The 26,976-nt window shown below is 37.8% G+C and overlaps 1 protein-coding gene across 1 annotated transcript in view; it reads left to right on the forward strand.

Moving 5' to 3' along the window:
- The first annotated feature begins 9,666 nt into the window (after positions 1-9,666).
- Positions 9,667-26,976, forward strand: part of CFAP300 (cilia and flagella associated protein 300) — a 28,573-nt gene continuing 11,263 nt past the window's right edge. The window contains exons 1-3 of the mRNA XM_082340043.1: positions 9,667-9,824; positions 10,034-10,115; positions 21,713-21,788. Of these exons, the coding sequence (XP_082196169.1) occupies positions 9,715-9,824; positions 10,034-10,115; positions 21,713-21,788 (268 nt within the window). The 5' untranslated portion in view covers positions 9,667-9,714. The remainder of the gene's footprint in view (positions 9,825-10,033; positions 10,116-21,712; positions 21,789-26,976) is intronic.

Genomic DNA, 26,976 nt, shown 5'->3' on the forward strand with positions numbered 1-26,976 from the left:
TTAATCTCGAGAAATTGTCTCCTGGGGTCTGCAAAGAGACCTGCCCTGACTGGGAGACCCGCCCAGATTGGGAGGCCCCTAGGCACCCACCCCCATCCCTGGAGTTCCCTGACATTGCAACACACAAAATGAAAGCGTCTCCTATAGCCTTGCAAAAGGGGCCGCACCTGCCTGCGTGAGAAGCTAGATAAATATTACCCTTACGAAGAGGCACCCAGGAACAGAGCCTCACAAGTATGTTCTTATTTCCAAATAGGAAACAACACAACGAGCCAGGATATCTCAGAAGGTGAGGAAAGGCAATTCAGGTGGGCGGATACGGTTGGGTGGTGAAGGGTGGTCACGTTTAATAGGTTTACAGGAGGATCTTTGACCAGAATTCCATTCACACACAAAACAAATGTGAAGCAGCTCAGCGGTCCTTTCCTTCAAGCAATCCCGAGTTCTTGGATTAAGTGTAGGTTTATCTATGTAGGTTTATCTGTAGATTTACCCATAAAGAAGAACGTATAAATAATAATCAAAAGCCACACCCTCCCCTATTGGAGCTTTATTTCTGTGTGCCAGTTTCCCGAAGATTCGATCTCCTGCTTGATTTCTTTAGCGTTTTCCTCCATTGCAGGCGAGAGTTTCAGCCCCTCGCTGGTCCTTGTCCCTCTCGCAGTGCTGGAGGCGTGGCGGACTGATCTGAGTAGGAAATCAAGACACCTTAACTTTATAACATTTCATAAATTTTGTTTAAACAAGTGCAAACCAAAACCAGGATTTTGCAATAAAAAGTATTTTTATAGAAACCAAACAAGACTAACAGCCATTAGAAAGGCACAGACCTACTAGAGAATGGACTTGAGGATATGGGGAGGGGGAAGGGTAAGCTGTGACAAAGTAAGAGAGTGGCATGGACATATATACACTACCAAACGTAAAATAGATAGCTAGTGGGAAGCAACCGCATAGCACAGGGAGATCAGCTCTGTGCTTTGTGACCACCTAGAGGGGTGGGATAGGGAAGGTGGGAGGGAGATGCTAATGGGAGGAGATATGGGAACATATGTATATGTATAACTGATTCACTTTGTTATAAAGCAGAAACTAGCACACCATTGTAAAGCAATTATACTCCAATAAATATGTTAAAAAAAAAAAGATGGGCAGAGGAACTGCTTTTTTTGACAGCCCTGAAAAGCTTTAACGTCAAAGACAGGAGCCCTGTCACAGAACAGAGAGACAAGTTCTACCCCCTACTTGTTTATATTTTCCTGAGGCTCTAACACCACCCCAGCCCACCCCCCTCCGCACCATTCTCAAGGCAGACGTCTTCCAGAAACAGAAGGTGTCAGGTTTAACTCTTTCCTTTACCACAGGGCCTTTTAACTGCCTGGAGACATATGACTTGATGAACTACAGGCTGCAGCTGTGCTAAACGTAGTCAAAATCAATACGTAAGCAAATAACGATAACGTTCTGTTAGCACATACAGGCACAGTGTTAAGTGTGTATATTATTGCAGCAATCCAGACGAGGAAACTGGGGCTTAGAGATTAGTACCTGGCAGAATAACGAGCAGATCGCTTGATCTAAAAAAAATCTATGCTTTACCCACAGTACTACACTACCTATAAATTAAATTTATAAAATGTTATCTTTAAATAGACTTCTTAATCCTTAAGTACTCAAAATTGTTTTAAATTAAATAAATATAGCCGGGCAGCAAGTCTGCCTGTGGCTAAATTTAATGCTTAGGACAAAAATAAAACTTAGTCAAATTATTTGCCTTTTTCATATATAATATGATATAGCTCAGAAAAATCAGAATCATTGATTCATTTACTCAACAGATTTTTTGGAATTTCCTTCTGTGCACCAGTGACCAAGAACACGTGTTGAACAGTCTCTGACCTCTTGAATTTTACTGGCTAATGAGGGAGACAAACATTAACTACGGAAGCACACAAATATCTAAATAACTGTACATTGTTATAAGTGTTGTGAGGGACAAGTATGTGTTATGAGAGAATAACCAGGAAAACCAGTATTAACTGGGCTGTCAGAAAGGTCCCTCTGGGGAAGCAATTAATAATTTGAAATGTGAAGGATGCATAGGAAGTAGTTAGGCTGAAAGTAAAAGGAAGGAAGGTGTTCCAGGCAAAGGATATACTTTTACCAAGGCCCTGAGCAAGAAAAGAGCTTGGCTCTTTCCAGACTAGTGCTCCCTGAGTAGGGATCCCAGGAAGGAGGTAGGAAATGAGGCTGAAAATGAAGAATATAGACCATCTGGAGTTGGATTTTACCCTAAGTGCAACAGAAATCCATTAAAGGATTCTCAACAGGATAGTTTTAGAATCTGATTTATTATTTTTAAAAGCTCAAATCTGGCTGCTGTGTACAAAATGGATGTCAGGAGGGCACAAGTGAAAGAGGGAGATGAGGTAGGAAGTCTTGCTTACAGTCATCCAAGCAAAAAGATTGGTGGTGGCTTGGACTAAAGTGTCAACACTGGAACCTGAAGAGATGTAAACAGATGGTAGTATATACATTTAGAAGATTATAAGATTTAATGATGAGTTTTATATGGGAGAGGATAAGGGAGGGGTGAGATAAGGTGGGGTCAAAGATAAGTCCCAGGTTTCTGAATTGAGCAGTTGGGTAGATGGAGGTATTGAATAACTTGAAAATAAGAGTAAAAGGGGGTAGGGCTGGTAGGTGGGTATCATCTAGACCAGCGTCTCTAATTTAATGTGTATATGAATCACCTGCAGAATCTGATTCAGTAGGTCTGGGGTGGGGTCAGAGATACTGCATTTCTACAAGCTCTCAAATGATGTCAATGCTGTTTGTCCAGCGACCACACTTCGAGTAGCAAGGCTCTACTCTACCAACCCAACATAGGGTTATAAAATTTTTATTTAATTATGATGATTTCCTAAGGAAAGGAGATTTTAATTACAAAAAAGAGAGCATAATTTAAAAATAAAGTTCTTTAATACGAAGTGATTTAATTTTATGAAAAAGTACACCACCCTTAGTTTGTCCATTTGGCCACAGATGAAATGAAATTTTTATTATGAACTGACTTTGAATAGCCACTGATCTAAACAAAATAACTTACTGATGAACAACATTTTTCAAATTTCAACTACTTGTGATCACAGCTACTATTTCATTCCTCCATAAAGTAAAAATTCTATCCTTATCTATCAGGAACACATAACCACTAGAATCAGCTTAATATTGTTCTTGGCTTCTAACTGTGTTCAGTAAATCTTTTTCAAATCATTAGAATCATAGAAAATTCACACCAAGTAGAACCATAGAAAGAAAGTAAGTGCTATTTTGACACATTGATATAAGTCAATATTAGAATTAGCTCCCTCCTCACTTTATTGAATGTTTTTAGTCAGACTTACTTTAGGTAAAATATATGTGTATTGTAAGTTATCAGATAAAAGCTGGTAGTTTGGCAACTTTAAACAGTGACTAGAGGGCAAGTAAATGGTCAATAAGATTAGATTGAATTTTAGAAGGATGAGAGGAAGCAAGTAGAGTTTAAATACATGAAATAGCAAGATGACAAGTATTGTTCAATAATTTCCAAATAATTTGTAAGGGCTTTGAAGGCAGGATCGATATTTTATACATTTTGGAATTCCCATAGTGCCTAGCGACATGCAGGGTATGTGCTAACTAGCCAAATGAAAGGAATGTAAAACCTGAAAGAATAATAACAGTTAATGACCAAATATTAGAACAACGGTAATGTTTCACTGGGTAAACTTTTACAGTTAAATGAAGCGAATGGGAGCCAGTAGTAATAATTAACACCTTCATCTTGTAGCAACAACTTACAATCCGATGAGGCAAAGTCCATATTTTAAGGATGTAAAATTGAGATTCATAGCAATTAAGTGATGAAAAACTAGAAGAAGCTAAAGGAGAGAAAACAATAATTTCTAACCCAGCAAGTCTCTAGGAGACAGCCATAAATTAAAATATGTCAAGTCAAACCTTATTTCCTGTATACACAAACTATATATTGAGATTCTGTTCCTAGAAGCCCACGTGAAAATAGCCATTAATATTAAGAACTACCATACATTAGAATTTTAAGTGTCAATCATTGTGATAAGCACTTCACACAACTTAACTAATTTAATCTTTATGATAACCCTGTAAAGTAAAAAAATAAAATTATGTTCTATTTACAGATGAGGAAACCTAGGCTGGGACCTGGGGCCTGGGACCCTTTGCTGCAGTGCTTGCATGTGGACATGCATCTCCTAGAGCAATAGAATACAAAGAAACTGTAACTGCACCCATTCCCTGTTGTGACAAATTATGAACAACAAGATACAAAGAGGCCAAAAACCACATGCCACTTCTGAGGTACAGGGAGCAATAGCAGGGTACTGCACGTGATCCCTGAACACAGCACCACCAAGGGGGTGTGCAGACCACCTAAGCCACCCCTCCAGCCCAATCCACCAATCCACCCCCACCCTCACCCCTTTTAAGGGACCAGCTAGCAGCCCCTCAGGGAGTGAGCAAGGGAACCTGTTACTTGTTTTTGCTCCCTCGTGGCTGCAGCACGAATCCCAGTAAAGCCTTGTCTGAATTCCTCATCTGGCCTCTTACCAATTTCTTTTGATTAAAGGGTCCAAGGGGGCTTCCCTGGTGGCGCAGTGTTTAAGAATCTGCCTGCCAATGCAGGGGGCATGGGTTCAAGCCCTAGTCCGGGAAGATCTCACATGCCGCAGAGCAATTAAGCCCGTGCACCACAACTACTGAGCCTGCGCTCTAGAGCCCACGTGCCACAACTACTGAAGCCCACACGTGCCCTAGAGCCCGTGCTCCGCAACAAGAGAAGCCACCGCGATGAGGAGCCCGCGCACTGCAAGGAAGAGTAGCTCCCGCTCACCGCAACTAGATGAAGTCCGCACGCAGCAACAAAGACCCAACACAGCCAAAAATAAATTAATTAATTAATTAATTATTTTTTTAAAAAAAGAGTCCAAGGACCCTAATCAATAACAATACTGTACTGTGAAAATACTGAAACTGACCATAAAAATAAAGATAAAACAAACCATAAACATACATAAAATTAAACACAATATGAGAACTGTTTTGTAAATGTGGGAGGGTATTTTTCCACATATACTTGTCCAGCCAAGACTCCTTAAAGTGTGAGTCAATGAAATTTAGACTGAAAACATCTTTTTTCTGGAAAATCTTCCTATGGAAAATGTTCTTCATTGATCCAAGAAGTTGAAAAATCATAGTTCTGGGATTATGGGTATTTTTATTCTTTTTGCTTACTTGTTTCTTTCCTGTGTTAAACATGTGTTACTTACGCAATTTTTTAAAAAAATGAAAACTTAAAGATAATTGGGAGATAAAAAACTATTGTCAAGACCGAATTAATAAAGGTTGTATAGAACATATACCAATCATGCATAAAGTGACAAACAACAACTAGAAAACTATCTATTTCCAAGTAAATATTGAACTTAACACTATACAGTCGAAGTATAATCACTGATTATAGGGTTGAAAAAAAGAGGATGAATTTCATCAACAACACAATAAAAATGATTACTTTTGAGTAATGCAAAACATAAGCAAAAAATTCCTAATTTAAATTAGCATCCTAAATCCAAAATAAGTATAATTATATCTATATTTTTATTGGGGGATTTTTTTAAAAATTTAAGGAACATTATGGAGGTTCCTTAAAAAACTAAAAATAGAATTACCATATGACCCAGCAATCCCACTACTGGGCATATACCCAGAGAAAACCATAATTCAAAAAGACACATGCACCCCAATATTCATTGCAGCACTATTTACAATAGTCAGGTCATGGAAGCAACCTAAATGCCCATCGACAGATGAAAGGATAAAGAAGATGTTGTACATATATACAATGGAATATTACACAGCCATAAAAAGGAGCGAAATTGGGTCATTTGTAGAGATGTGGATGGACCTAAAGACTGTCATACAGAGTGAAGTAAGTCAGAAAGAGAAAAACAAATATCGTATATTAACGCATATATGTGGAACCTAGAAAAATGGTACAGATGAACCGGTTTGCAGGGCAGAAATTGAGACACAGACATAGAGAACAAACGTATGGACAACAAGGGGGGAAAGCGGCGGGGGGTTGGGATGGTGGTGTGATGAACTGGGCGATTGGGATAGACATGTATACACTGATGTGTATACAATGGATGACTAATAAGAAAAAACAAACAAAAAAACAAAAAAACCCACAAAGATCACATATAGCAAATCTCATGACATTGTACACTTTAAATACGTGCAGTTTATTGTATGTTGGTTATACCACAATAAAACCAGAAAAACCTAGAAAAAAATTAACTAAACAAATACTACATGCTTAGGTCATGTGGAAAATGTTTTTATAAAATGTCAAGCAAATTCCCCCATGTTGAATAGTATGTAATCTATTTGGAAAGATGTTCACAAAAAATCAGAAAAATAAAAGTACAATATAGTATATGACCAAATATTTGATTGTCTAGCAAAAACTAAATGTATACAAAGTCAGACAGAAGTATTGGAATAACTTTCTTCATGACATGGGATTTAAGATAAATTGTAAAGAAAGCGTGGGAAAGTTTTTCTCAATGAATAGTGTAGAAAACCTGCATCGAATTCATCCGAAGAGCATATTAAAAATACAAGTTCCTAGGCACCATCCAAGACCTGTGGAATCTCAATCTCTGGTGGTGAAATCAAGGAATCTACATTCTAATACTTCCCCCAGGAAATCCTTCCAAGATGAGCTGATGTTTACAAGACCTTTCTTTCAGTAGTCTCATTTACTGGCTGATATGCAAAGTAAAGATTGAATGACTTTTGGTGGTCATGCAAGGAAATCTGAAGGGTCAAACATGGCTACACTTCCAAAGAAAATTTGCTGAGTTTGGGTACTATGTGTAGGATGCTGAGTTGCTCTGCAAAGGCTTCTAAAGCACAGAATGAGATTTTCCATAATGTCAAGGTGCTTAGAAAACAAAGTCCTATTGGAAGGATGGGGCCTGCCTCAAACACACATTCAGTCTCCCCATTAAGACATTTGCTAGATTTCAGTGCTGTAGGATGTGGGAAGCTAAAGAGCAAGCTCAACACCTCTGAAAGGAAAACCTGAATTTTCTCATCTTTGGGGGCCAAGAAGATAGAGATCTGTTAGATTTTCAATCAGGCCTGCTCAAGGTATAGGAGAAAAGAGGTGGACTGCAGGTCAGTCCTACTAAAACTAAAACTCAGCCTTGACCCATTGAATCCCTGATTATATTAAAGTTATCGGCTATTCACCTTCAAATAGTGAATACTTTCCAGTGGAAGATAATGTCTTCTGAATCTCTTACACTTTTCAAACACACAATGTTGTACCTAAAACAAAAAGTTGTTAAATGTGTGGGAAGGCAGAGAAACATGATTTATAATCAAGAAATAAAACAGGCAAAAGAAGCAGATCCAAAAATAATTCTCCTATTGAAGCACTCAAAGATTTAAATATAACTTTAACCTGTTAAATAAAGAAAAATGTATACTAAATGAATGAAAAAATGGAGATTTAAATAGAATATATTAAACAAGATTAAGATGGTCATTCAAGAACTAAAAAATAAAATATCTGAAATTAAGAGTTAAGCAGAAAAGATTAGTGAATTCAAAGTCAGGTCAATAAAGAATGGAAAAGATGAAGCACAAAAAGAAACAAAGAATTGAAAAAGATATAACAGAGAAATATGGGAAAGAGTTAGAAGTTCTAATATACATGTAATTGGAGTCCAAGAAAAAGAGAAGAGTGAGGACAAAGTGGAAGAAATATTTGAAGAGATAATAGCTGAGTTTTTAAAAACTGATTAAAAGGCATCAGTGAAAGAATTCAAGAAGCTCAGCAAATCCCAAACAGGATGAAAACAGAAGCCACACACAAAAGCACACATACACAAGAATACACACACATACACACACACACGACAGATAGAAGAGGATAGCCAAACTACTGAAACCAAAGGCAAAGAAAAAAATTTTAAGCAGGAAGAGAAAAAAAAAAGACATATGACTTTGAACGGAGCAACACTAAAACTAATGTTTGACCTTTCAACAAAAATTTGGAATTCAGAAGACAACAGAATACATTTTTAAAGTGCTGGAAAAAAGTTGTCAACTTACAATTCTGTACAGTCTGTTGTAAGATATCATTTAAAAATGACGATAAGGACATTTTCAGACAACAAACTCTGAGAAACTTACTCATCAGAAGACCTGAATTACAGGAAATACCAACAGAAGATGTTCAAACTCAATGAAAATAATCCCAGATTACAAATTCAGAACTGCTGGAAGGAATAAGAAAAATGTAAACGGTAAATATACTAGTAAATATGAAATATTACTGGCTGTTTAAAATAACAGTAACAACATAATGTATTTTGGACCTATGTAGAAGTAAAATATTGACCAAAAAAACCCAAAAGGTGAAAAGTGAATAAATCGATTTTACCTGTTGTAAGGTTCTTGTTTGAAACATAGTGTAAGTGATCGGTTAAGGTGCTGTGTAATAAATCAAGGAGTCATATTTTATCTTGAGTAACCATTAAAAATTATACTAAAATGTATAACTAAAAAGCTAAAAAGGAGAAAAATGGAATAATAAAAATATTCTATTGTTCCTTCTTTCTTGCCTACTTTTGGATTAAAGGAAAAAAGAACAGAATTAGAAAACAACAAACAAGATGGTAAGCTCAAACCCAACCATGTCCATAACATAAAAGGACTAATCTACTTAGAAGACAAAGGCTTGATGAAAAAATAAAATCAACAACGAAAATGAATATTCTGTGTGTGTGCGTTTCCCTCCCTCTCTCTCCTACTGCTGTTGGCTGAATATAGAATAATCAAGATCAGTTTTTGGAGGACTAGGGGAAAAGAAAAGGGAGTTAGCAAGGAGGTGGAAAACAACGACATTCCTCTCTCCCCCTTCTGAAGCTCAGATACACAGCTATTAGACAAAAAAAAACGACAACAAAACTATAGATACGAAAGGTAATTTTCAATAGGCAATAAGAAATATGTGTTTCTATTAAACAGCACGTTGTACTGTAGTGTATATGGAAAAAATTTTTTAGCCTTCAGATGTAACTTTTAAAGAAAAAGAAAAAAGCCGGATGGTAAAAGAATAGTTTCCCAAGTAGTCATAATAGATAAACCTAATTAATTAACCTAATTAATTCAGAATAACTTTTTATTCAGAAATGTTTGAGTCACTAAACTTAGATAGCTATAAATCTAAGATTACAGCGTTTGAGACTAAGAAATTAACCCACGCAGCGTAATTATTATCGAGTTAATTTCAACAAGTATGTACTGGCAATTTTTCTCCGCCCCCAACCCCTAGTTTCCAGCACCGCTAAGACGGCGTGAAGGAGCGAGAATGACGGTACGCGCGAGAGGAGCTGCGGTAGCGGCTCCCTGGACCCTCAAGGGGTATTCTTCCTCCGCCAGCTGCCGCCGGGCTGGAGGCGGATCTTCTCGGCCTAGGTAGACCCGTGACCCCGCCCCACTCTGGCCCCGCCCCCGCAGCGTCTGGCCCACCCAACGGCCGCCGCGTTGCTATGGAAACGGCCCCCCGCGTTGCTATGGAAACGGCCCTCGCTCTGCGCAGCCAAGACAGAGATGGCGGCTAGGGAGCTGGGGCGTTCGGGCGGCTACTACTTCAGATTCCTGCCTCAGAAAACCTTCCAGTCTCTGAGCACCCCGGAGACCACCAGCCGGCTCCGCCAGTGGTGAGAGGCCGAGGGGCAGGAAGAGAAGAGTCCTTCGGTCTTCGCGGCTGTGGAGACGCGGGTCGGGCGGCGAGGCGGCCCCTTCCTGAGTGAAACCGGGAGGCAGCAGTAACAGGGGCGAGGGGCGGACTCCGTTGGTGGGACGGGCTGAATGTGCTCCCCCAGAGGATGCTACCCCAAGTTGACTGTCTTTCTCTTCTCTGCCCCAGGTCCATGCTGGGTAGGATCAAGGCGCAGGCGTTCGGGTTTGACCAGACGTTTCAGGTTTATCAGAAGGATGATTTCGTTATGGTTGGTATGGGGGTTGGAGAGTTCCTTGGACCACTGCTGATTTTACATTTTTTCCCACTTCGGCATAAATTCTTGTGAAGACGCCATTACTTAGTGACGTCGTTTTCTTGGAGTTTGAGAATAATAAAAAGGTTCAAATGATCAGTTTTAAGAGGAACTTTTACATTTCATATCACCATAAATTAGCTCATCTTCAGTATCCTGCCATATAGAACTTTTCCATTTTGAAAAGTCAGTCTCTCGCTAGAAAATTGGTCTCTCTTTTAGTAGGTACACCTCATTTTTAAATATTATCCAGCTTTATCACCAGCTTTATTTACTAGGGTTAGCTTCAAATTACTTTTGGTTGTTTCTCGAAATCAAGTCTACCCTGTGAGTACAGGCTCTATTAGCAGTTCCAGTGAAGAATTCCAGAAAAAGTCTTAAGCAGTGGCAGAGTTATTGGAATAAGTCTTTAGCTGGTAGAGGTAGCTGCTTTGAAAAGGGAAAAACTCATTTGAAGGTGCAAATTCTGGTGTGTTTGTTAAATTTCATTCACCTTATTTAAAATCCTGAAGTTTTTTAATCCTCAATTAAATGGAATATACTGTTATGGTTTATGATATTATCTTTGCCATTCATGCCCTTCAGGCATTGACTGTAGCATAGTTGGCGTAGTTTAGTTACTCATTCACAAACACTTCCCGAGAGATACCATGTACTAGGAATTCTGTCAAGTGGTGGGGTTGCTAGAAGGAACAAGACAGAAGGGAGCCTGGCTTTCAAGGATCTTACAGACCCATGGCAAGACTGCCAGCAAATAGAAAAATCAGATCATCAAATACAGAATGATAGTGCAGTGAAGAAAATATTAGCCTAATTAACAAACCAAAATATTTACTGTGAGGGAAATTAGTTTCCCAGGGCTGCTGTAGCAAAGTACCACAAACTGCGTGGCTTAAAACAACAGAAATGTATTGTCTTACAGTTTTGGAGTTTAGAAGTCCAAAATCAGGGTGTCAGCAGGGTTATGCTCTCTCTGCAATCTATAGGGACAAATCCTTCCTTACCTCTTCCTAGCTTCTCATGGTTGCCAGCAGTCCTTGGCACTGCTTGGCTTGCAGCTGCAGAACTTGAATCTCTACCTCTGTCAAAGTCACGTAGCTCTCTCTCATCATGTGTCCATCATGTGTCCATGTGTTCTTCTCTTCTTATAACAACACCAGTCATATCGAATTAAGGGCCCACCCTACTCCAGTATAACCTCATTTTAACTAATTATATCTGCAACAACCCTGTTTCCAACTAAGGTCACTTTCTGAGGTTCCAAGAAGGACATGAATTTTGGGCAGAGGGTTGAGGGTGGAATACTCTTCAACCCTGAACAGAGGGTAAATTGGTTAAATGTCTATTTCCCTTTACCTAAGTTAGTGTTATAATGTTAATATAATATGCCACTGATGATGTCATTAATGACATTTCTTAAATATTCATGGTTAAATTTGTATAGTTTTTAATATTTTTCATTTATGCCAGTACTGGCTCTCAAATTAATATTTTTTTAAAAGGAGATGATCAGGATTTTAATTTGCTGAATTTTAGAGTGCTGTAGAATTTTTAATATAAGTCATTTACTCAATAAATATTTGTTGGATACTTACTGTATCCCTGCTGGGAGGTATTAAAAAGATGAAGAGACCTGATCCCAGCTTGTAAGTGATGTGTACAGTTTTGGAAGCTAGAAATGTAAAGAATTCTCTACAAGACAAAATAATTGCTATACTGGAGGATATATAAGGTACCCTAGGCACAAGGGAAAAAAAAGATCACTCAATTGGAGGGTCATTGGTATCAGAAAAATTTCATAGAGAAGGGTGTAGAATTAATTTGGGTTGTTCAATAGACACAGAGTTCTTCAACAAAATCAAAATTCATCCATAAAGCACAACAAATTTCCACAATAGCAGGCAATTTTTTTCAAACTAATTTTCAATATCTTCATGTTTATTTATCCTAATTTTTTCCTGTGAGGTAGACAGTATTATTCCCATATTTCAATTTAAAGAACTGTATTCATACAATCATTATTTTTACTCATGTAACTAATTTGGAGGAAATAAAGCACTGTGGCTAAGAGCATGGCCCGGAAGGAGATTTACCTTGAAGCTAATGAATCTTTAGGGCCCCTCACTAGCTAAAGCTCCTCACTTAGAGAATCTCCTTCCAAGGAACTCTGAGATACTCCAGTATGTTCACATGTTTTTGGAGTTTTTCAAAAGTAGATGTTTTGTATTCTTAGAGTCCCTAAAATCATTTATGCTTAGAGCCCTACACAACCTGGATCGCCCGCTCATTTGGCCTCAAGTTAGCTGTCTCTGTTCAAATTCCAACTCTTGCCACTTACTGGCTCTATGACATTGGGCAAGTTACTTAACCTTCTTCAGCCTCTGTTTACTTTTCTGCAAAATGGTCACAGTGCTTGTCTTTTTGAAAATGAAAATAATGCTGAATATCTGATAGGATTAATATGAAGATTAAATGAATTATATAAAATATTTAGCAAAATGCTTGTCTCATAATAAGTGCTGTTATTGTTATTAACATTTGTATACTACTTTACAAAGTGTTTTCCCAAAGCAGTAGTGACTCCTGTGTGCCAGATTTAGCCTTCAGCACTTTTTATCCATCTATCACTAATATTTACAACAATCTGGTAAATTTGGTGTTTTGACCCCCGTTTTACAGCTGAGGAAACTGAAGCTCAGAATGGTTAAATAATTTGTGCAACCTTGCCCAGCAAATGGCAAAACCCAGGCCTTTGACTCCAACTTCCATGTCATTTCTACTACAAAAACTATAACTGAACAAAGGGTACTGCTTAAACTAGGATTCCAGATTATGAATTTTCCCTTTCAATTTAAAAACAAATTATGTTCCAAAAGTGTATTTGTGAGGTAGTAAGTGGATGGAAGGAAGGAAGGAAATATTCATCCAACAAATATTTCTTTAGTTCCTAAGTCTGTACAGATGAACAATACACAGTTAAAGAGAAGGAAACAGACCAAAAATTGCATTGCAGAATGAGAGGTGATATAAAACATAACATGCACAAGGTACTGTAGTGGCACAAAAGAGAAAGTGGTCATTTTTGACTGAGGTGGTTAAAGGAGGGTTTCCAAAAGACGGGGCACTTGAGCTAGGGCCTGAAAGATGAGTAGGAGTTTGTCAGGTAGACAAAGTGGGATTATTTTAGACAGATAGGTGGGACGATATTGTATAAGACTTTATGTGCCATGCAAAGGACTTTAGACTTTATCTAGCTGCTGAGGAGTTGCTGAAAGGTTTTCAGCAAGACAGTAAAATTTAAAGTACTGAGATCACCTGGCAGAAGTATGGAAGGTAGATTGTTAGGACTGAGTCTGGAAGCAGTGAGAACAAATTGGAAACTGTTATCCTCCAGACAGTATATGGTGATACCCTGAATTAAGACAGGGGCACCGGGATGGCCTGGAGAGACGTTTATGAGAAACGTAGTACTCAAGGACTGGTAAGATAATTGAGAGTTAGGCAAAGGGCAACATGTAGGATGACCAAGTTTTTGATTTGGTTGATTAGAGTGGCAGATTTAAATACACAGAAAGTGGAAAAGAATATATAGTGAAAATGAGTTCAGTTTCAGGCATGCTAAATTTGAGGTGCATACAAATGGCAATATCGTAGATAGTTCAATATATTATCTCACTTTGAGTCTCAAGAGAGAGCTCTGGGCTTAGTATATAGTGTTGGCATCCTCACCATGGACTAGGGATAATGACAGGAATCTTCCATATGTCCTGCAAGGGAGCTCCTTAATTTACAGAGTTTTCTGAAGATCCGCACAACTCATTATATCTCATGACCAGACTCTGCTTGCATCTCAGGACCACATACCACAGAGACTGCTAGGAACTGCAAACGTTTAGCTGAGCACATTGCTGTCCCAAATAAAATTGGGAGTCCTTAAGGAAGAAGGAGAGATTTGATATTGGATCAGAAATCAGCAGTCTGCCAGATAGATGATAAAGTCAAACATCTACTTATATTTCATATGTGTGACATATAATAAACATACATTTAAACTGTGTTATATAAAATATTAATTTAGAAATATGTTTCTACTCTCACATTTTATGAAACAAGTTTATGCAAATCTTCACATGCATTTGACATCAGTATCTTTGTTATCACTGGAACTAGTTTGTGAATCAAATATTTTTCCAAAGGATATCAGCTTTCCTAAAGCTATCTGAGATTCAGAGAATCCCTTCTAATGTCTCACTGGAAATTCTATAACCCAAAATACCATTTGTACACATTAGGTCAGGGTTTTTTGTTTTCTTTAAAAAAATTCATTCTTCAGGTACATAATTGTGATTTCAATAGAACAACTGTTGCTTTGAGGGGCCTTTATGAAGACTTATTTGCATTGGCTCCAGGCCAATTAACTGCAGGCCACTTAACCTACTTCCTTTCACTATGATATTTAAAATGTAATTGTAAGTGGATACCCCCCAGGGATGATTACTAAATCTGAATTAAATTCCCCCTTTTGCCGATTCTTCAGAAGACCTCTAAAAAGCATTCAAAATGAGTATTAATTGGGGTTAATTCCAGCATATGTGTATCTTTTCAAGATGTGTATTATATGAATTAAAATAATTGCACAAACACTATTTGACTTTTTAAAGTTATAAGGCAACTTCCCTTTTTTCTGAAGAATAATTTTGGGGAAGACTTTTGTAATTGGGCATATATACTTGCAAATTGTTTACCTTTAACCTCCACCATTAGAATGTAAACAACATGAGAACAGAGACTTTGTCTTGCTTGGCATAATGTAGACATTCACAAATACTTGTTGAATGTACTAATTTTCACCCACATACCTGGTCCTCTCCACTTTTGCCTCTCATTAAACGACATTCATTCTGCCTTATTATTCATGCAAAAATTCTAAGAGTCATCTTTGATTCCTCCTTCTCCCTTTGTCCCTTTCTTCTAAATATTCATTGAATCCATCCACTTCTCTCCCTCCCACTTGCTATCATTTTGACATGATAGCATTCTCATGTGAACATCAGACCTTTCTGGATTACAGTAGCACCATCCCTCCTAATCAGTCTCTTTACAGCCCCTCAATTCATCTCCACACTGCAGCAGGAATGAGCTTTTAAAAATATGACTCTAATCACATCTTTCCTCTGTTTACATCTCTTCAGGGTCTTCCAACTGCCCTTAAGCTCAAAATACTGATCAATCTAGATCAATATTAGATTAAGATAAAAATTTTTGACTTGACCTACAAGGTCCTATTTAACTCCCCAACCTCATCAGACCATCAGCTCATCAACTCTGGTCACACTGAACCTCATTACTTTTCTTCAATGGGAAGTCCCCTCCGTTCTCACCTTGCAGACTTGACATTTTCTCCATCTTGAAAAATAGTCTTTCCAGTGTCATGCTGGAACCAGCTCAGGACAGCCTAACTGCTAAATTTTCAGGAAGCTTTGCTGGTTGTTAAGCTTTTGGCAACTTGAAATCCACCCTGGAAATCAGCAAATGCTACAAATCAGGGCTTTTGGCAGGGAGGAAGGGGTATCCGTTGTTAAGAATTTACCAGTATACCTTTTGCCCAGCTGACTCCTACTCACCTTTTAGATCTAAATCTAAATGTTCTTTCTGCATTAACCTTTCTTCCCAAAACCATTAGAGTAGATCTGCCTATTACGTACTTGCATTATAGCACCCTGCATTTCTTCATAACACTCATGGCGTGTTACTTAATATCTTCCCTTTTAGTCTGTAAACTCTATGAGAGCAGGGACTGCGTCCATTTTATTTTTGGAATTGTGATGTCGAGTGTACTTTCAGTTGAGTGATGGCAGCAGGAGCCAGATACAGAAGAATAACTGGTAGACAAAAAAGTGAAACAAGATAGACTCCTCTTTCAAGAAGCTATTTAGGAAAAGAGAGTGATAGCTTAAAGGGAGTGTCAGAATAAGATAAATATTTACTGCAACAATCTAAACAAAGAACAAAGAGTCAACAATCTTTCTGTATCAAATCCAACTCTCTCAACCCCTCTCTTCCCACAAGCCTACACAACCACCACTTCTTAGGTGACTTGTTAATGTTTGGTATATATTCTTCCATACTTTTGTTTATGTTCATATAAATAGAGGTTTTATTTTGTTTTGTTTTTTCGAACATATTACTTTTAAACTACTCTTTTTACTCAAAATACTTATGGCTTTCCTTCAAATTCAATACGGTAAATGTTTATTGAATAACTGCTAAATGCCAGACCCTGGGGATATAGCAGTGAATAAGAAAAAAAGCATATGGAGCTTACATTCTATTCTAATACTTTCTTTTCAATAACTGCATACCATCTAGTATAGATATACTGTGTTCAACCACTTTTATTATTATTCAGCCATTTTATTCAATCATTCTACTGATGGGCAGTGAAGTTTCCAGGTTTTGACACCACAAACAATACTATTAAAAACATTCCTTGCACATAAATCTTAATTATTGGTGATTTCATTTTTATATGACACATACCTAAAAGTGGAATTTCTTGGCTCATAAGCTATACATGTTTTTAAAGTTCAAGATAGTATCCAATACTTCCCCAAAGGTGGTAAAAATTCACATTCCACCAGCAGTATGTAAGAGTGTGTATTTTCTGGTACTCTGACCAAAAGTCTTTTTATTTATTTTTATCTTTCTGGCCGCACTGTGCAGCATGTGGGATCTTAGTTCCCCAACCAGTGATCAAACCCGTGTCCCCTGCAGTGGAAGCACAGAGTCTTAACCACTGGACCACCAGGGAAGTCTGTTACTAGTCTTTTAAAATCTTGCCAATATAATGAGAAAAATGATATCTTCTGGATTTTATTTTCATTTCTCTCACTGCTCTTGAAGTTGAGCATCTTTTCATAAGTTTATTGGCTATTTGTAATTTTTACATGACTTTTTGTATCCTTTGGCTATGTTTAAATCAGGCTGTCAGTTTTTCTTATAAGTATTGGGCTTTTTATAAGCCATTGATATCATCCTCCCCCACCTTTTTTTTTTTTTAATTAATTTGTTTATTTTTGGCTGCGTTGGGTCTTCGTTGCTGCGCGGGCTTTCTCTAGTTGTGGCAAGCGGGGCTACTCTTTGTTGTGGTGCGCGGGCTTCTCATTGCGGTGGTTTCTCTTGTTGCAGAGCATGGGCTCTAGGCACGCGGGCTTCAGTAGTTGTGGCACGTGGGCTCAGTAGTTGTGGCTCGCGGGCTCTAGAGTGCAGGCTCAGTAGTTGCGGCGCACGGGCTGAGTTGCTTCACGGCATGTGGGATCTTCCCGGACCAGGGATCGAACCCGTGTCCCCTGCATTGGCAGGCGGATTCTTAACCACTGCACCACCAGGGAAGCCCCCTCCCCCACCTTTTAAATCATATTTGTTGCAAATATTTCCTCCCAGTCTATTGGTTTTTTTTTCTTTACTGCTCATCATGGACATCATTATGTTTTCTGACTGCCCAACACTTCTTGAACATACATGTGATTTGGAGTGATTTCCACCTTTCATTTTTTAGGAAGTCCGAAGTGGAATCCAAAACACTTGCCTGTTTTTAGATATAATTGACATTATATTGTATTAGTTTCAGGTGTACAACATAATGATTTGATATTAGTATGTACTGCGAAATGATCACCACAGTAAGTCTAGTTATCATCTGTCACCATACAGAGTTACAAAATTTCTTGTGATGAGAACTTTTAAATTTTATTCTCTTAGCAACTTTCAAATATGCAGTACAGTATTATTAATTACAGTCACCATGCTGTCCATTACATACCTATAACTTACTTATTTTTTAACTGGAAGTTTGTACTTCTTCAACCCCTTCACCCGTTTCATTCACCTCCCAGCCCTTCTCTCTGGCAACAACCAGTGTGCTTTCTGTATCTATTTGTTTGGTTTGGTTTGTTCTGTTTTTTTAGATTCCACATATAAGTGAAACGATGGAGTATTTGTCTTTCTCTGTCTGACATTTCATTTAACATAATACCCTCAAGGTCCACCTATGTTGTTACAAATAGCAAGATTTCATTCTTTTTTATGACTGAGTAGTATTCCAGTGTGTGTGCGCGCGTGTGTGTGTGTGTGTGTGTGTGTGTGTGTGTGTGTGTGTGTACAACACAACTTCTTTATCCATTCATTCATCTATGGACATTTAGGTTATCTAGGTTGTTTCCATATCTTGGCTATTGTAAATAATGCTGCAATGAAATAGGGATGCATATAGCTTTTTTGATGTGGACCATTTTTAAAGTCTTTATTGAATTTGTTACTGTATTGCTTCTGTTTTATGTTTTGGTTTTTTGGCCCTGAGGCATGTGGTATCTTAGTTCCCTGACCAGGGATGGAACCCACACCCCCTGCATTGGAAGGTGAAGTCTTAACCACTAGACTGCCAGGGAAGTCCCTATAGCTTTTTGAATTATAGTTTTTGTATTCTTTGGATAAATATTCAGAAGTGGAGTTGCTGGATAATATGGTAGCTCTATTTTTTTATTTTTTGAGGAACCTCCATACTGTTTTCCATAGTAGCTGCACAAATTCACGTTCCCACCAACAGTGCACGAGGGTTCCCTTTTCTTCACATCCTTGCCAACACTTGTTATTTCTTGTCTTTTTGTTGATAGCTATTCTAACAAGTGTGAAGTGATACCTCATTGTGGTTTTAATTTGCATTTCCCTGATGATTAGTGTTGAGCATCTTTTCATGTGCCTGTTCACCATCTGTTTGTCTTCTTTGGAAAAATGTCCATTCAGATTCTCTGCCCATTTTTTAAACAGATTTTTAGGGGTTTTGTTGTTGTTGTTATTGAGCTGTATGAGTTCCTTATGTACTTTGGATATTAACCCCTTATCAGATATATGATTTGCAAATATTTTCCCTGTTCAGTAGGTTGCCTTTTCATTTTGTTGATGGTTTCCTTCACTGTGTAATACTTGCCTCTTTTGCACTCAGAGCACAAACCTGGGATCTAGGGCTACCAACCAGATTTATCAGTGCAAAACCAGTTTTTGAAAAGTGAGCAACTTAAGGAAAGAGGTACACACAGAATCCTGAATTTTTATGGCAAAGGCATCCAGCTTTCAGTTAGGGCAGTCCTGGCACAGCAGTAGCCTTGGTGAGGAAAGGATCATGGTATCTCTTTTTAGTGCTTGATGGGGCTATAGCAAGGATGACTCTTTCCTCATCAGGGCAGTTCTACATATGATTTTGTGTTATTCTGAGGGCCCAGCACTTAACCTGATTCTCTACATCTCCTGATAATTATGTAGACTACCTAAGATACTTTTAATACGTTTCTCTTCAGATCTTTTCAGCCAGAGTCAACTGCTGGTGCCTGGAAATAAAACTCTTGGCTAATTTTCTTTCTTTCGCCATACAGAAAGTTTTCATTTTTTAAGAAGTGAAATTTATCACTTTTCTATGTGCCCCTTGGATAGAATTAAATTGACAATTACATTTAGATTTAGATTTAGTTGGGGAGAGTGGAAGCAGTGATTACTTACTTAAGTGGTGCTGGGAAAACTGGACAGCTACATGTAAAAGAATGAAATTAGAACACTCCCTAACACCATACACAAAAATAAACTCAAAATGGATTAAAGACCTAAATGTAAGACCAGACACTATAAAACTCTTAGAGGAAAACATAGGAAGAACACACTTTGACATAAATCACAGCAAGATCTTTTTTGATCCACCTCCTATAGTAATGGAAATAAAAACAAAAATAAACAAATGGGACCTAATGAAACTTAAAAGCTTTTGCACAGTAATGGAAACCATAAACAAGATGAAAAGACAACCCTCAGAATGGGAGAAAATATTTGCAAACGAATCAACAGACAAAGGATTAATCTCCAAAATATATAAACAGCTCATTCAGCTCAATATTAAAAAAACAAACAACCCAATCCAAAAATGGACAGAAGACCTAAATAGACATTTCTCCAAAGAAGACATACAGATGGCCAAGAAGCACATGAAAAGCTGCTCAACATCACTAATTATTAGAGAAATGCAAATCAAAACTACAATGAGGTATCACCTCACACCAGTTAGAATGGGCATCATCAGAAAATCTACAAACAACAAATGCTGGAGAGGGTGTGGAGAAAAGGGAACCCTCTTGCACTGTTGGTGGGAATGTAAATTGATACAGCCACTATGGAGAACAGTATGGAGGTTCCTTAAAAAACTAAAAATAGAATTACCATATGACTCAGCAATCCCACTACTGGGCATATACCCAGAGAAAACCATACTTCAAAAAGACACATGCACCCCAATGTTCATTGCAGCACTATTTACAATAGCCAGGTCATGGAAGCAACCTAAATACCCATTGACAGACGAATGGATAAAGAAGTTGTGGTACATATATACAATGAAATATTACTCAGCCATAAAAAGGAACGAAATTGGGTCATTTGTAGAGATGTGGATGCATCTAGAGACTGTCATACAGAGTGAAGTAAGTCAGAAAGAGAAAAACAAATATCGTATATTAACGCATATATGTGGAACCTAGAAAATGGTACAGATGAACCGGTTTGCAGGGCAGAAATACAGACACAGATGTAGAGAACAAACGTATGGACACCAAGGGGGGAAAGCGGGGGGGGGTTGGGATGGTGGTGTGATGAATTGGGAGAATTGGATTGACATGTATACACTGATGTGTATAAAATGGATGACTAATAAGAACCTGCTGTATAAAAAAATAAAAAAATTTTTAAAAGAAGTGAAATTTATCACTTTTCTATGTGCCCCTTGGATAGAATTAAATTGACAATTACATTTAGATTTAGATTTAGTTGGGGAGAGTGGAAGCAGTGATTACTTACATCAGTTAATTGGGAGAACAAGGTTGAAAGAAAACAAAATTTTCAAACATTATATAACCTCTTACTTTTCACTGTAAATCATTACTTTGTATTTATTAAATTAGTCCCAAAGGTATCTACTTGGACATAACAGTATTGTTCATACTGTTCCAACTTGAAGGTAACAGAACTTCATTTCTTTTTTTTTAACTTTGGGTTTATTTATTTTATTTATTTATTTATTTATGGCTGTGTTGGGTCTTCGTTTCTGTGCGAGGGCTTTCTCTAGTTTTGGCAAGCGGGGGCCACTCTTCATCGCGGTGTGCGAGCCTCTCATTATCGCGGCCTCTCTTGTTGCGGAGCACAGGCTCCAGACGCGCAGGCTCAGTAATTGTGGCTCACGGGCTTAGTTGCTCCGTGTCATGTGGGATCTTCCCAGACCAGGGCTCGAACCCGTGTCCCCTGCATTGGCAGGCAGATTCTCAACTACTGCGCCACCAGGGAAGCCCCGAACTTCATTTCTTTATGAAACATTTATTGCTTAAGACATTTTAGCAATTTAAAATTATCCTTCCCCAATTTAAATTAAATGAGATTTTACTATAGTTATTTAAGAATTTAATTCTTATTACTGTTTATAATAATATATCTAACTTGTTCCCCTCAAATTTGTATTTTAGGCTTTTTTTAAAGATCCAAATGTTATTCCCAATTTGAAGTTACTTTCAGATTCTTCTGGACAGTGGATTACATTAGGTAAACAAAATTTATTTTCATCTCTTCAGATTACTATTTACTATTATAACAAAATTTTTCCTCAGGAATTTTCATTATTAAAATATAAATTGTGAATAATGACTCATTTGCTTGACAACATCAAAGTCAAATATTATCAACTGTGCCAGGCCTGCCCTGCATCTTTCTCCTGGTAGTCCACTGCTGCTATCCTGGCTTAACACCTAAGAGCAATTTTTCACTCTTTACATTTGTTTGGAAAGTATTTATTGTGCACCTTTCATGGACTCTGACAGATGCAGGTAACATAAAGGTGAGTAAGAGAAAATGTGTACTCAAGGAACTCACTGATATACTTTAAAATATGTGCAATAATGTATCACAGGTGCTAACATAGCAATGGGAGCAAAAGGAGGGGAGTGGTCAATTCTACCCAGTGGGAAAGGGTCAGGTAAGATTCCACGGATGTGCGGATGTGTGGGCAAAATCTCAGTTGGGTCAGGGGAATGGATTTCTGGCAGCCACCATGGAACAGTCTTTAAAAATAATGTATTAAATCATAGAGGAGAGAGTCTTAAATTCTCAAAAGGAGAACTTCATATAGATAATATTTTCATAGTACGTTGAAACACAGCTAGAAATCTTTAAAGAAAATTGCCCAAACATTTAAACACTTAATAACACTCAAATCTCTTAAATAACTCTCAGGTCAAGGAAGAAATTAGAGAGTTAACAGAAGACTATTTTGAAAACAGAAACGTGAACACTGTATTTGAAAATTTAGGTTGAGCCCTCTTAACAATAGAATAAATTATCATTCCAATTAGAAGGAGAATCTGGTTGGTAACATGAATATGTGCTCCAGAAAATGTAAGTTGATTTTAAATTAGATGGGGTTGTTTTGGTAAATTCTTACAACATATTTTCATGGAACTCTAGTGGCCTTACACAAAAATAACTTTTCATAAAGTATTAGTCAAGCACAAGTTTACAAACAGTTCATGATGTTGGACTTAGTAGGTCAAATTTTATTGCTTTTGGCTAAAGACCACTGCAAAATTTATAGAACAAAAAGTTAGTACAGTGTGATCTTCAGACTACTTACAAAGTTAAGCTGAGTATCTAAGAAAATATATTTACCATTTCCAAATCTTCAAAAGGAAATTATCAGAGTCACGTATCATGGTGTTTACAAACCATGTTTACGGTAACTTCAGTAAACTCATTTACAAAAGATAACGTTCATTGAAATAGGCATTCTGCCTTCCCCCCGTTTTGGTACGTACTTCACAAAACAGCACTGACTTTTTTCTAATTTTTGTAAAAGGCATTGCAAAAAGAAAGGTTCTAAAATTCCACATGTACTTGACAGAATCAATTAGAAGTACTTTGAAAAATAGAAGAAGAGATAGCACTCCATTTCAGAAACAGAAGTTTCTAGTGGATTGCTTGTACTCTTCCATTAATTTGTTTTTATCTCCTCCTATTTGCTTTTCTTCTTTTTTCTCATATATCGGCCATCTTCTCTCTAATTTTACTCTGAGGGCCTTTATAAGCATAAGAAATAGCTTTTGTTTAATGAGAGAAAAGACATTTTTCAAGCAAGTGAACCAGGTTTAAAGAGAGTGATGATGGAATCTCCTTCACTACTGGCTACACTGCCTACGTTGCCAATTTTTGGTGCTGATTTATCCTCTCAGCCAACTGCCACGGCCCCCTTCTTTTAGACATACTTTGCCCTTCTTTGGCTGACGTGTAATGGGTGCTTCCTATGTGCTCAGCTAAGGGCATTATGCACATTTACCTCCTTTAATTCTCAAAACAACTCTCAGAGAGGTATTACTGTATATCCCTATTTCAGAAATGAGGGGTCAGAGGCATGAGCTAAGTAACTTGTGCAGTTTTACATAGCTGGCCAGGTGGAGTTGAGATTCAAATCCAGGCTCTAGAACTGATCTTGCCTCTGTCACTTCCACATTAATGGGGTTTCCAGAAAAGCACCAACTTGGACACTAAATAAAAAGGAGCTATCCAGTGTATTGTAATGCTAGTATTGAGGGGGGAAAAAACAATACATGCTTAACTTTCTGTGTGATCTTAGTGATGCATGTAAAACTTATAAATGCTGGAGACATAATTTAACCAAATTTCTACATAACAGAGAGTGTGTGCTATGCACTGGATTGTGTCCCCTCCCAAATTCTTATATTGAAGCCTTAACTCCTGATGTGACAGTATTTAGAGGTGAGGTCTTCGGGAGATTTTAGGTTTAGATAAGGTCTTGAGAGGCCCTCATGATGGGATTAGTGTTCTTATAAGAGTCTGTCACATGTGGACACAGCTAGAAGACAGCCGTTTGCAAGCCAGGAAGAGAGTCCTCACCAGGAACTAAATCAGCTGACATCTTGATTTTAGACTTCCCACCCTATAGAACTGTGGAAAAATAAATGTCTGTTGTTTAAACTACCCAGTCTACAGTATTTTGTGATAGCAGCCCAAGCAGACTAATACAGATTTTGGTACCAAGTGGAGTGCTTCTGTAAAAATACCTAAAAATGTGGAAGTAGCATTGAAATTGTGTAATGGTTATAGTCTGTAAGAGTCTTGAGGTGCATGCTAGAATATGGATGTTAAGGTTGATTCTGGTGAGGTCTCAGACAGAAATGAGGAACATGGCATTAGAAACTGGAAGGAAGGCAGTCCTTGTTATAAAATGGCAGAGAACTTGGCTGAACTGTGTTCTAGTGTTTTTGTGGAAAATAGAACTTGTAAGTGATAAAATTAATATTTGCTGAGGAGATTTCTAAGCAAAGTATTGATGGAGTGGCTTGTTTCCTCCTGAATGGTTATAGTAAAATATGGAAGGAGAGAGATGAATTGAAGAAGGAATTGTTAAGCGAAACGGAACCAGAACTTGAAGATTTGGAAAATTCTCAGCATATCCATATTGCAGAAAATGAGAAAGCTTGTTCTGAAGAGCACACTAAGTGTGTCCTTGAGCAACCATTTGATAAAGAGATCATGGGTGCAACTCATGGGCTTAATCAGCCATTTCAGCAGAAGCCAGAAATAGAGATGGGATTGTACCAGCAAAGACACTGCCAGCTTGAACTAAAGGGGACAGAAGAAAATGAGACAAAATGAAGGCTATCAGACTTTTTAGATCCTACAGGGCCAGACCATGGAGCCACTCAGCTGTAAGCATGTGCTATTCTTCAAGAAAAGAGAAGAAGGACTGAGAAGGCAATTCAGAGATCGTCAGGGTCACCCCCTCAGTTTCAACAACACACTTCCTTGGAGGAAGAACCGCCCCAGTAGATATGGAAAGCAGAACATTGAACCAAAGAGGATTATTCTTGAGGCTTAAAGTCGAATGGAATTTGCCTTGCCAAGTTCTAGGCTTGCTTGGGACCATCACCCCTTTCTTCTTTCCTATTTCTCCCTTTTGGAATGTAAATGTCTATCCTATGCCTATCTCACCACTGTATTTTGGAAGCATGTAACTTGTCTTGTTTTGCAGGTTCTTAGCTGGAGAGGAATTTTGCCTCAGGATGAATTGTACCTCAAGTCTCACCCATATCTGATTTAGATGATATTTAGATGAGACTTTGGACTTTAGACTTTAGGGTTGATGCTGGAATGAGTTAAGACTTTTGGGGCTGTTGGGATAGAATCAATGTATTTTTCATGTGAGAAGGACATGAATTTGGGGGGCCAGGGGCAGAAGGCTATGGACTGGATTGTGTCCCTTCAAAATTCATATGTTGAGGTCCTCCTGACCCCACCCATGACCTCATCTAACCCTAATTACTTCCCCAAAGACTCCATCTCAAAATACCATCACTTTGGGGGTTAGGGCTTTAACATATGAATTTTGGAGGGATACAATTCAGTCCATAGCAAGTTCTGTTTCTATGTTTCAGATTAAGTGGTTTAAATTCAATTACCTTCTCTCACCATCCACACCCTCCTGCCACTCCCCAAATCAGACATAGGGTAGATTTATTAAAATGGCATGTTGCCCAATGTCAGTCCCTCACCCTATGACCACCAACCCATCTTTGAAAATTGTCTGGCTTTATACTGCTCTTGTTCTTTGGTCTTCCAATATTACTCAGACCTACTCTGTCATTTTCTACGGTCTTCTTTTTACTTTAATCCCCCGAAGGATTTTGCTTCTAGAACAAAAGGAGCTTTTCTTAGCAGCGTATCTTTTGAAATAACTGAGGCATGCACAGTTCTTGGCTCTAGGCATTCTTCTTGCCTCCACACTAGCCCAGCTTAGGATCAGAATGAGAGCAACAGGTCCTAGCAAGACTCTGGGTGGGCAGCCAGAGGGAGGAAGTGCAAATAATCACCATTACTCTTCTCAAGCTCAAATTGCTTCTCAGGTCAGAGATCCAGCAAATATATTGGGGAGAGGACACACCATATCTAAGTCTGCAATCGTCCTAGAACTTTGAACAAGGAGAACTCCACCCCTTTATATCTGAATGAGTGCGTGTGCGTATGTAGGTGCATAAAAGAGAGAGACCGATTGAGTGACTCACTGAGGCAATAATAAAAGTATTCACCTTAATCTTTATGTCTTTTTGCAATTTAATAGAACCTCTAGTAACAGAAAATCCATTCCTGAAAGACACATTCAGGAAATAAATGGGGGGGGGGTGTTGGTGTGGAAATGGGAAGAACTAGAGCTACAAGAGAAAAATAGAACACCATGATTTCAAATTTCTCTAACACTTGTAATAACTTGATTAGGGCCTGGTTTGAAATTTACCTTGATTTGGAAAAACTTTTTTTTGTAATAAACACTGTAAGTGAGATCACAAGGGAGAAATTTTTAAATGGAGAGAAACATTTTCAAAATACCCTCAGTGACTTTAGAAATATCCTTACTTAAGTTAATTAAAATTTTTGTAATATGAATTATAAAGCATTAAGCATAATACAAATCCAAAATCATATGAAGCAATTTCTGTGTTTTATAGGCAATTCTGATATATACATTAAAACTGATCTAAGAACCTCCTACTACACAATAAATATTTCATTTTCAAGTATTTTCTAATTTACATATCCTTCATCTAGGCCTGAAATGGTGAAATTTTGTTATAAACTTTTAATAATTAATAAAAATAAACAACCTGCAAAATAAGAATTTAATAAAATCCCTAAACTAATGTGTCTTTTAAATATATCAAAACAT

This window comes from Balaenoptera borealis, assembly GCF_965194805.1.
Source record: "Balaenoptera borealis genome assembly, chromosome: 11".
Lineage (NCBI taxonomy): Eukaryota > Metazoa > Chordata > Mammalia > Artiodactyla > Balaenopteridae > Balaenoptera > Balaenoptera borealis.